The following is an 11,644-nucleotide window of genomic DNA, read 5'->3' on the forward strand; positions in this document are numbered from 1 at the left end:
AGGGGGGGGGGGGGTTGCAGGGAGAAGCCAGAAGAGGGGTGGAGGGAACAGCGCTCTGATCAATAAGAGGCCCCAAGGTAGGGCTGAGGGAGGAAGGGGAAAAGGTCTAGAGGTGGAGATGAGGGGCAAGGATACACAGCCACGCCCAGCCCCCGAGTGCCAGGGAGATGAAAGAAAACAGCCCCTACGTGGGGTGTACGTTGAGGACTCGGGGTCCTGGGGGAGGGGAGGGACATGGCAGCAAGCAGACAGGGGCAGAGGGAATGATCGATATGAGAACTAGAAAGCCCAGGATAAGGTCTGGGGAGCTGGAGCCTGGGGGGTTGGGGTAGGGTGGGGGGTTGAATGCAAGGAAAAGAGGTCCATGAAGCCTTGGGCTTCTTGTGACTGACAGCCATGCCTGCCTTGCCAGTGGCTGAAACCCCAGTTCCCAGCCCCCTTTGAGGCTGAAGATGCCTTGAATCATGTCTTGTCCCCTCCTCCCAAGCTCGAGCTCCCGGTCCAGCTCAGAGCGACTGTACCCTTCCCCACGTCACCAAGATCTTCAGGGATGGGACAGACCTGTGTGTTTGGGGGCAGTGGGGTCAGGGAGGGGACAGTGGGACCTGTCTTGGCCTGTAGTTAGAGTGAGAAGCCGCCAAGGGCAGGCCCCAGCAGATACTGGACCCGAAGGATGACACCCAGGAGGACTCTTGGTGGACAGTTTGTCTACTGCCCACTGTCCCCTCTGCTGTGAGTCCCATGGGGAGAGTTGCTGTATGTGGGTGGCCCACCCCCACCCCAGCACCATACTGGTACCTAGTAGGCTTTCAATACATGTCTGTGGGCTCAGGAACACCTGGGTGTGTGTATCTCAGCTCCAGAGGGGGAAAGTTGGGGCAGGGAATGAGCAAGAAAGTGACAGGGGATAGAAATGTGTAAAATGTAGTCAAGGCAGGATGTGGGGCTGGAGGACAGGGCACAGTGGCCTGGCCTGGGAAGGTGATCAGAGCCCTGACCAGTGGGAGAGGCAAGTGTCTGGGTATTGGGGCCCAGGAATGAGGTGAGCGCCAGGACTGGAGATTCAGGGACAGAATGCATGGTGACCACCGACTGGCCTCCTCTCGCGTGCCTGGCACTATTCTAACACCTGTTATTACAGCTGCCCAGGGACGGTGGTGTTGCATCCCCATTTCCCAGATGAGGAAGCTTAGGCTGGTGACACTCAGTAATTCCTCTAAATGTAGGTCTACCTAACTTTAAAGCCGAGTTTTCCCGCACCCCGCAAAGTGAGAGGCAGGTGTCAGGGTAGAGCTCGGAATGGAGAGGTCTAAAGGCCCTTGGCAATCTGCCCAGGACACCAGGATCCTCTAACCCTGGAGGAAGGTGCTGACCAGTGTCCAGTAGCAAGCTCGAGATGGCCAGGTTCCCGTGGGACACGCTGTAGTGCAGGGCTGTGTTCCCGTTGCCATCCGCCAGGTTCACCACGTGCGCCAGGAGCTCGGGTCCCAGGCGCGCCACCGCGCCCAGGACCCCAGCAACGGGCTCCACCTGAGAGCGCCGCTGGCTCGACACTCGAAACCACTCCTGGGCCACTAGGCGCGCCGCGCCCTGCCGGGACCGGAGGAAAGACGTCAGAGATGGTCCAGATTGTGGTGGCAGGGAGGGCGTGGGGGCAGGGCTAGGAATCGAGGCGGGGGGGATGGTCGCTGCTTGTCTGAGGGGGTCCGTGGGGCCGCACCCTTTTGGAAGAGGGAGTACAGCCAGGGCGGGTCCCAGGCTCAAGCCAACAGGAATCCTCCCCTCTGGGAAAGAGCCTGTGGGAGAACCTAGAGTGGAGGAAGGCGGTGAGCGCTTGCCTTTGGGGAATATGGGGGTGGGCCTGGGGCTTGGGTCGCACCCTTTTGGGGGAAACAGGGACAACTTCAGCGCTATCCCCGGGCGGAGATCCCTTTGGAGAGCCTGGGATCAGTGGAGGCCTTGGCGCCAAGCGGTGGCACTTGGGAGCGCCCTCCCACCCCAACTCTACGAAATCCGATGAGCTTCCCCAAGAGGGCGTCAGGGGAGGTCCTCGATGGGGCCCACGACTGCATGTGTGAAGGGCTCTCGCTGGCACTCACGCCATCGCGGGCGATTCCGCGGGACCGGCTCAGCTGCCGCTGCAGCGCTGCGCACGCCTCCCTCAAACGCGGGCTCAGCTCGGACCTATCAAGGTGGCCGGGAAAGGCTCAGGAGGGGTCTTGGAGGGGGCGCTGCGCGGAGGACAGGAAAGAAAGCAGCCGTCCCCACTCCGTGTCCCTAAGGCCGCTCACCTCCCCTGCGCACCAGGCTGAGGTTCTGCCTCCGGCTCCGGCTCGGGCTCGGGCTCGGGCTCAGGCTCAGGCTCAGGCTCGGGGTCTAGGGCATCCCTGACATTGTCGTCCCCGACATCCCTGCCGCTGTCATCCCCGGACGAGCTGCTCCTCGGAGGCTCGGCAGCACCGTCCTCGCTGTCGCTGTCGCTGTCACTGTCGTCCTCGCTGGATGAGCTCTCGTACCTGGGGGCAGGGTGGGAGGCGGCGGCTGAGCCTTCCCTGTGGGCTCATTCTTGCGTCCTGCGAGGTGGGAGTGGCTGTCCCCACTTTACAGAAGAAACAGGCTTTCCAAGACCACACTGTGAGTCAGGGGCAGAGCTAGGATTCAAACCCCAGTCTGTGTCCCTGCTGATGCTGCCATGGGGCGGGATAAAGTGCTCACTCTCCGTTGAGGACCCCAACAAACTGCAGGCTCTTGGGTCCGGGGCTGGGCTGGGCGCCAGGTGCACCATCTCTCCTCTTCATGATGGATTTGAGGATGCCTGGCGGGGTCAGATGAGGGTACTGAGTTCCAGTCCAGGAGCCATCAAGCCAGGGCTTAGGCAGGGGTTGGAACTCACCCGTGGGGGCCACGGCTCTGTCCACATCCGTGGTTCCCGACGGGTTCTCCTGACTCAGGCTAGGGGCCTCCGCGGGGGTCTCGGTCTGTGTGGCCTTCGCGGCACAACCCCACGGGGTCTGGGTGGCAGCCTCCCGCGGCTGGGGCTGGGCCGCCACAGCTGCCGCCGCCGCCTCCTCAGCAGCCTCGCGGGCCTCCTCCAGCTCGCGCAGCCGGCTGCGCAGGAGCTCGCTCACCCCGCGCTGGTGCTCCAGGCTGGCGCGGAGCAGCTCCAGCTCGCGCTCGGCGGCCTCGGGCAACCCCAGCAGCGCCTCGGTCACCCACGCGTCCGACTCGAGGGTCTCGGGGGCTGCTTCCACGCCTGCCTCCCGGGTCTCCGGCATTGCCTGGGCTCCAGCGTCTTGGGTCTCGGGCACCGCCTGGGCGTCAGCCTCCCGCGTCTGCGGCACCCTGTCGGGGGTCCCGGCTGCGTCGGGGACCTCGAGCGCGCCCTCAGTGCGCCTAGAAACCGGCCCGTCGGGACCATCGACCCCGGGACTGGCCCTGGAGCGAACGCCGCGCTCGGAGGTGGCGAGGCGTTCGGTGAGCCGCCTCAGCTGAGCTAGCTTGTCGGGGCGCGCCTCGGCCTCCCCGTCGGGCTCCGGCTGCCCGCGTCCAGCCAGCAGCCGTGCCTTCTCGGCGCGCAGCGCGCGCACCTGCTCCTGCAGCTCGGGCAGCGCGCGCGCCTGTTCCTCGAGCTCGCGCAGGCGCCGCAGAGCCGCGGCCATCTGCTCGCGCACCAGCTGCAATTGCGCGGGACCGGGAGAAGCAGGGGCGGGGTGGGGGGCGGGGCTGCTGCGGCCAGATCCCCGCGGGCTGCGCGGCACGGCGCGGGCGGGGCTGGGCGCGCGCTCGTGTGCCTGCGCCAGCTCCAGCCGCCTACTAGTTTCCAGGAGCGTGTGCTCGACGCGCGGGTTACGCACGGGCACGCGTGGCGACAGCGGCGGCAGCAGGAGGCCAGCGGGCGCACCCGGGGACAGTGCGCCCGATGCTCCCCCATCGTCACTGGCCAGGGATTCGCTGGAGGTCCAGGCGCCTGGGCTGCGCGCGCCAGCGAGGCCCGCCCGGGGCGCACGGGGGCGGCGCGCAGGCTGGGGGCCCGGGGCGCGGCGGGTGGCGGGGCCGCGCTCCAGCTCCTCCACGTACTTGAGGAAGTCCAGGTCCAGGTGGAAGCCATATGGCGTCTCCACTGAATACGGCGAGCTCGGGCTGCGGGCGCCCGCGGTGGGGCCGGGGCACAGGCGAGGGCCGCCCAGGTCTGCAGGCATGACGGGGTGTTGGAGGGGACAGGCTGGGGGAGGGCGACGACCCAGGAGAAACCAGACAGATAGAGCGCGTCCCCCACCGCCCCACAACAATCCTGCAGGGCTCCACCAGCACCAAACCCTGCACACCCCGTTGCACCCACGCATGCCCGAGGACCAAATGCCTATCTGCACCAAACAGTCAAGCAATCCCACCCTTATTGAGCACCTACTATGTGCCAAGCACTTTTCTAGGCGCTGGGGACACATCAGTGAACAAGACAGACAAACCCCTGTCCTCTTACAGGAGATAAATAAACATGATCATTCCAAATGATGCTTAGGGCTAATAATAACAAGATGAAATACAGAGTAACGGGAGGAGGTGCGTGACTGGCTCTAGTTGTCAGGGCAGGTTTCCTGCGGAAGGGACTTAAAAGTTGAGCACTGAAATGATGAGGAGGAAGCAGTTGGGGACAGAAGGTTCCTGAAGGAAAACAGTCAGAGCAAAGGGCCTGGGTTATATAGTGAGCCTGGTGGGCTGGAGTTAACAGTGAAGTGGAGCTGAGGTTGCCCAGAACAGAGTGAAAGAAGGGAGAGGAGTGGGAGAGGTGGGTCGGAGTCAGATCGTGGGGGCCCTCCTGGGCCGCAATGAGGAGTCGGGATTATATAACACATGTGATAGGGCACCATAGGCAGGGTTGAAGGAGGGCTGTGACATTACCCAATGGACCTTTAGAAAGGGCTCTCTGGCCACATGCAAAGGAGGGAACCACAGGGCTGTGTCCACACATGGGCACCAAGTATCAATCCATGCACACACACGTATCCCACTTTGCACACTCACCAGGCAGGTTCTGATTCAGGGCAAACTTGGCCATGTTTTCTGAAGTAGCTGCCAGACACACCCTGGAAAATGTCCCCAGAGGGGGTGAGGACGGGGCCGGCCCCATCCCTCTGGAGTCAGCCTGGACTCTAAGTAAACAGACCCCCACCCTCCCTCCCACACACATATGTCCTGTCCTCCCTGCTCCCTCAAGAGGCTTTGAAACTTTGGAATGAATGAATGTGGGCATCCCCAGGTCCAGGCCTCAGCCGGCTGGGGAGGAGAAGGCAGGAAGGGCATCAAGAGGAGAGGAGGGTGATCAGACAACATGAGTAACTGGGTGTGGGGGCGGGGAAGGGTCATTCCAGACCTGCCGAGTTGTGTTGGTCCCAGGGCAAAATTAGAAATTGATGCTCAGAGGGATGAGGTGTGAACCTTCAGAAGGCGGCGGCGAGAGTTGCAAGCCCTTCATGGGCTCATGAGAAATTCATCTGGTCAGATTCTGGTCAAAAAGGAACAAACACAGGATCATTTGAATTCTTTTTTCCTTAGAGAAACGCAAACAAGATATAATTGTGCATCTGAGTTTTTACCAAGTCACTTGTGAGAGCCTTGCGGGAATGATGGAGAGTTGTGGCTCAGATTCACCGAGGATGCAAATCAATGGATACCCATCTTCAGGAAACACGATGGAGGCTCTAAGAAACTGAGGGAGATTGGGCCACATCTCATGTGATAATTAACAAGGACAACCAGAAGGCACAGAGTAGGAAAGATGGGGCTTTGAAGAGCCCACATGAAAAACCTTTGAGGAGGAGAAAGCAGCTTGTCTTGAGTGCCTACTGTATGCCCTGCCTGATTAAATGCAACCCCCATACAATTGTGCATTCACATTTTCCAGATGGGGAAACTAAGGCACAAAGCAACTAGGTCAGCTGCCTGTGGGAAATGCCCTCAGAGTAGGCTCTGTCCATATTCCTGGGACCCCTTGCCTACCCAGCCTCCACCATCAGGTGCCTGCCGGACCCATCCGTCCTCTCCCTGACACAGTGCTCAATGTGCCAACCACCTGGCAACCTTTGTCATCCTCCCCTCCAGCCTCCTGCACTCCTGATGACCACCTCCGTGCCTGACACCCACCAACCATTGAATACGCCCTGCTCCACTGCTGAGGGGACCCTGCCACTCCTGACCTACGTCTAGTCTGTGTCCCTAAAACCTCCCTCACCCCACCCCAAGGCAAGCAGGGCCCCTTGCAGTCCTGAAGCAGCTGTTTCCTGTCCCCTCACACCGGCTGAGAGGGGCAGGCCAGCAGGGCAGCCGGTCATCAGGGAGGACGGCCAGTGCTCGCACAACTTGTTTTCAGGAAACTGCCAGGGAAGAGTTGTGTTGTGGAAAAAAACCTGGGCCGACTTAGGGGTCTGGGCCTGCCTCCCACAGCTGGCAGCGTGACTCAGTGGGGTCAGCCCCCTCCTCTGGTGACCTGGTCACACCCAAATTTGAGGCCCTGGGAACTTAAATGAAACAGCTGTGGGCCATCCATAAGACTGAAATCAGCTAGAGCAGCTGGACCCAGACGCTGGGCTGAGAAATGATGCCCCAAGAATGATAAATAACAACAACGACATTTTTCCCATTTACTATGGGTTACACTCTACTATGAGCAATTTATGGCTATTGAGTTAAAAAAAAAATCCTAACTAAACCCTCTGAGGGAGGTTTTCTTATCATTACCCTTTACCCTACTGCACAGATGGAGAAACTGAGACACAGAGAGATTAAGGGACCTGTCCGAGGTCACACATAGGCAGAGGCAGGATTTTTAACCCAGGCAGTGCATTGGCCACGCACTTGATGGCCTTCAAGAAGCAGCCCTCCCCTCCAGGGCAGGCAGAGAGCCCCCCCCGCCCAGCCTGCATCCCTGCCTATCCCTGCGTGTTTCCCTAATGGGGGAAGAGGCAGGCCCACCCCGCGGCGGCTCCTGGGCCGCAGCCTCAGCAAAGCGGGGGCGCGGCTGCCCTCCCCTCTTCTCCGCTCCCTGCGGAGATGTCAGCTAGATCGCATCCTCTGCCTGAGACCCCCTCATTAGGCCATCAGAGCCGACGCCATACGCCCCCACTCCCGCCCCAGGGACTATTTCGGGACTCGGAGTTGTGATCAGGAAACCTGAAGGGTGGGAGACTCGGCGGGTAGTGTGGATCCCGGTCCTGGGAATGGGGGTTCTTCCCGGCTCGAGGCCCTGAATGGTAGCACCCACTAAAGTTGGGGCGGGATTCTCAGACCCCTAACGTGGGGGTGGAGGCTGATGATGGGGGGAGGGGGAGGTACTCAGGTACCCCCATCCCCAACACACACACACACACACACACACACACACACACACACACACACACCCCAGGACGGCCTCGTAGAGACAGAGCAGTTTCCTGCAGGAAACGCCGCCGGGCGGTTCCATCCGCTACCCATTGTCTGCCGGCCCGGGGGCCGTCCGTCCCTCCCCCCAACACAGTTTCCGTATCACCCCCCACACCCAGGTCCAGAGTGAGGGGCTGGAACCAGGTCCCCAAGCTCTCCAGGAGCGACGCTGGGAAAGTCCCGGAGTCGGTTGGGGCTCCAGGGGGCGAACAAGCCCCCACCTGGCTCATAAGGGCGGGCGGAGGGCGATCTCACGAATCCAGAACCCCCAACTCTGCTCACTGCCCACCTGGGGCTCCCAGTGTGGGAGGCGTCCCAGCCAGAGGACACGAAGCCCGCTCCATCGCAGGGCGCTGAGCCCGCAGAAGGGCAGGAGGCGCAGTACCCCTTCTCGGTACGTCCCCTAATACCCCCCAGAACCCCCGTCGGTGGCCCCGAAAACTGGCGCTTTACCTGAAGCCGCAGCCCCCGCCGCGCCCGCACCCGAGCCCGCCCCTTCGATGCTCGGGGACGGGTTATCAAGGCCTCGACCCTAACTGATGGCCACGCCAGCCAACCAGCACCCGATGCTCTCCGAGCTGCCCAATGGTGACCTGGGTGGGCGGTGCTAGTCCGGCCCGCGTGTGGGGCGGGGCTGGGGGCGGGGCCTGAAATGACTGACCCCCTGCGCCTGCCGGCAGGGAGCAGTAAGCAGGGGCCGACGGCAGGGGCGTTGGGAGACTGCCAAGTCCCGCCCAGCGCAGGACTAAGGAGCTTGGATTTGATCCACTGGGCGAGGGAGCCACGGGAAGACAGCAAGAGACTAACCCAATGGGATTTGTGTGTTTGGAAGATCCTCTGGGTGGAAGCTAGGACTGATGCTCATGTCCCAGTGTCTGGGTGAGGTACTAAGACCTTGGCTCTTTCCTACCGCAGGATCTTTGCACAAGCTTTTCCATCTTCCTGAGCTGTTCTTCCCTGCACATGTTCACATGGGCACCTTTTCCTCTTCTGGAGGGCTCGACCTCTGTGTTTCCACCCCTAAAGACCTAATGTGGTCCCTCTCCAGTCTCTGTCTTTCCCCTTGCTCTGTTTTACTAACTCAATAGCTACTTTCATTATCTGAAACAAAAAAAATCTCTGACATTTGTTTACTTGCTTGCCATCTGTGTTCCCCTCTAAAGTGTCAGCACCACAGGACAGTGAACTGATTTATTTTGGTCACTGCTTCATCCAGGATCCCTGGCATACAGTAGGTGCTTAATAAATGTTTGTTGAATGATTTTTTTTTTTTTTAGTATTTAAAAAAAATTTTTTTTTAAGTAAGCTCCGTGCCCAACGTGGGGCTTGAACTCACGACCTTGAGATCAAGAGTTGCATGTTCTACTGACTGAGCCATCCAGACACCCCTGTTGAATGATTTTAAATTAGATTTAATTCTTTAACCCATTTACTGATTCATTTAGCATTTGCTGAGCACCTACTATCCACCAGGCACTGAGCAGGTCCCTGAGGGGGTCACAATTCCTGCCATCCTGGGCCAGAACGCTGAGATGCAGAGATAGACTTTCAAGGAAAGGTTTATGGTAAGGGGGTGAGAGGATGGGATGGGGGGGAAAGGGAGGGGCAAATCCCTGACTTTCAGGATCCAGGGAGGCAGCTGGCAGTGGTGACGCTTACAGAATTGTGCTCCACGTGGGATAAACTGCACATGCAAAGGGGAAGTACAAATCTCCGTAGATGGGGAACTTCATCTCGGTCACTGTCTTGGTAGGACGAGAGCTGGAGGGACAGCCAGAAAGGTGCGTCTGAAGCATCTCAGACTTTATATGATAAATTGGGGCCCTTCCAGAGGCAGCTATTGTATTTCTAGATTCATCTGTCTTGTTCGTCCCAGTGCCAGTCTGCTTTAACTACTGTAGCTTTAGGATATGGCTCAATATCTGATACTCCTCTTTTTACAAAATTCCTGGGCTATTTCCATGGTCTTTTCTTTTTCTGGCTTTTTTTTTTTTTTTCCTGCAGATGTCACTTGAGTTTCCCATGAAAACTTCATTGGAAATTTAGAAGTATTTTTATTGTAAAATAAAATACATACACACACAGAACCAGATCCAGGAACCCACATGAAACAAATGCATAGCTTTTGCGGGTGTTGAAGAGGCCATTCCCAATCAGGGGTGATTTTGGTCTTAGGGGACATCCAACAATATCTGGGAACATTTTTGGATTGTCATGATGGGGTGGGGGAGAGCTGTTATTGTCATCAAGTGGGTGGAGGCCAGGGCTGTTGCCAAACATCTTATGATACATAGGGCACCCCCCATCCCCCAACCAAGAATTATCTGGCCTGAATGTCAAAAGTGCTGAGTTTGAGAACCCAGCTGGAAGGTGAATATCATGATAACCCCCACCCAGATCAACACGAAGCATGTCACCAGTGACCCCAGCAGCCCGTCCATGCTCCCATCCCCGTCCCAGTGACTCCTCACTCCACAAAGTAATCACTATTGTTGACTTGGTAGTAGTCACTGCTTTGTGTTTCTGAATAGTCTGTCACCCTACGTGTAGGGGTCTGCAGACACTGCAGTTTAGTCTTGCACATCCAAAAAGGAAATGATATGTCTTTTAAGTCTCTTTTAGGGGGCGCCTGGGTGGCGCAGTCGTTGGCCGTCTGCCTTCGGCTCAGGGCTTGATCCCGGTGTTCCGGGATCGAGTCCCACATCAGGCTCCTCCACTGGGAGCCTGCTTCTTCCTCTCCCACTCCCCCTGCTTGTGTTCCCTCTCTCGCTGGCTGTCTCTATCTCTGCCAAATTAAAAAAAAAAAAAAATCTTAAGTCTCTTTTAATTCACGGTGTTCCCCCCTCCATTACTTCCCTTCCCTTACGATAAATCAATCGCTCAGATCAGGCTGTTTGTCCTGGAGCATTTCCCACAGTCCGGGCGTCGCTGATCCCACACCTGCGTTCCTCTGTCCTCCACATTCCCTGCAAATTGGCAGTTGGGCCTGGAACTGGGGTCGGACTCAGGCTTGCTCCTCTGGCACAACACGGGGTGTGCTAGGGTCTTCCGCCAGAACCCCCACACTCTGGTCGTCTCTCCTGTATGGGGCTATGACCTAGCGGTTCTCTGGGGCTGCAACATAGTGATGGACTCCTAGCCTTTCTTCCTCACTAATAATCTAGAATTCTTCCCCTGCCAGACTCCTCCTTGCATCCCATTTGGCTACCCAGGGGCGCGTTCATGTAAGAAAGGCAAGACAAGTGCTTGCTTTTCTCCCTTCATATACCATTTTTCAAAATAATGCATTGATTCCCCATCGTCCTCTGAAGGCGATGAATTAGGCTTTTTATTTTTTTATTTTTATTTTTTAAAGATTTTATTTATTTATTCGACAGAGATAGAGACAACCAGTGAGAGAGGGAACACAAGCAGGGGGAGTGGGAGAGGAAGAAGCAGACTCATAGCGGAGGAGCCTGATGTGGGGCTCGATCCCATAATGCTGGGATCACGCCCTGAGCCGAAGGCAGACGCTTAACCGCTGTGCCACCCAGGCGCCCCTGAATTAGGCTTTTTTAAAAAGTCATTATGGGCGTGTCTGGCTGGCTAGGTCGGTGGAATGTGCGACTCTTGATCTTGGGGTTGTAAGTTCAAGCCCCACGTTGAGCGTAGAGATTACTTTAAAAATAAAATCTTTATTTAAAAGAAGTCACTATACAAAATAGATGAACATAGGAGAAGGGAAGGAAAAATAAAATAAGATAAAAGCAGAGAGAGGCAAACCATGAGAGTCCCATCCACGGTTCCACTTTCTATGGGTTCTTCTGCAGGGTGGGGGCTTCTTTGTAGTAGGAGGAGAAGGAAAAGGTTTATTTATTTATTTTACTTTTTTTAAGTAATCTCCACACCCAACATGGGGCTCAAACGCACAACCCCTAGATGGAGAGTCGCACGCTCCACCAGCTGAGCCCACCAGGAGCCCCAATGCTTTACATAGTATTGGTTACCTGTGTCAGGCACGGTCAGGAAGCTGATGATCTTCCCGACGTATGGTGAGAAGGTCAATAGTAGCCTAACACTACAACACAATGCCAAGGTCATTCACCTCACTTCATCTCGTGACATAGATAATTTATTATCTCACATCATCACAGGAAGAAGCGTGAGTACAGCACAGTAAGATGTTTTCAGAGAGAGAGACCATATTCATATAGCTTTTGTTACAGTATATTGTTACAATTGTCCTATC

The 11,644-nt window shown here is 57.2% G+C and overlaps 1 protein-coding gene across 3 annotated transcripts in view; it reads right to left on the bottom strand.

Moving 5' to 3' along the window:
• KANK3 (KN motif and ankyrin repeat domains 3) overlaps nt 1–5,763 on the bottom strand; it is a 9,716-nt gene extending 3,953 nt beyond the window's left edge. Inside the window, exons 1-8 of one of the 3 annotated variants that reach the window (XM_008711464.2) lie at nt 5,595–5,730; nt 5,372–5,503; nt 5,023–5,084; nt 2,894–4,189; nt 2,716–2,815; nt 2,292–2,516; nt 2,100–2,184; nt 1,374–1,590 (exon numbers count right to left, since the gene is read on the bottom strand). In XM_008711464.2, coding sequence (XP_008709686.2) covers nt 1,374–1,590; nt 2,100–2,184; nt 2,292–2,516; nt 2,716–2,815; nt 2,894–4,189; nt 5,023–5,056 — 1,957 coding nt within the window. In that variant the 5' untranslated portion in view covers nt 5,057–5,084; nt 5,372–5,503; nt 5,595–5,730. Of the gene's footprint in view, nt 1–1,373; nt 1,591–2,099; nt 2,185–2,291; nt 2,517–2,715; nt 2,816–2,893; nt 4,223–5,022; nt 5,085–5,371; nt 5,504–5,594 lie in introns of all 3 variants that reach the window. The other 2 variants (XM_040629431.1, XM_040629432.1) reach the window with 2 other exon arrangements.
• Nucleotides 5,764–11,644: the final 5,881 nt, after the last annotated feature.

Source organism: Ursus maritimus, unplaced genomic scaffold (genome assembly GCF_017311325.1).
Source record: "Ursus maritimus isolate PB19 unplaced genomic scaffold, ASM1731132v1 scaffold_14, whole genome shotgun sequence".
In the NCBI taxonomy this organism is placed as follows: domain Eukaryota; kingdom Metazoa; phylum Chordata; class Mammalia; order Carnivora; family Ursidae; genus Ursus; species Ursus maritimus.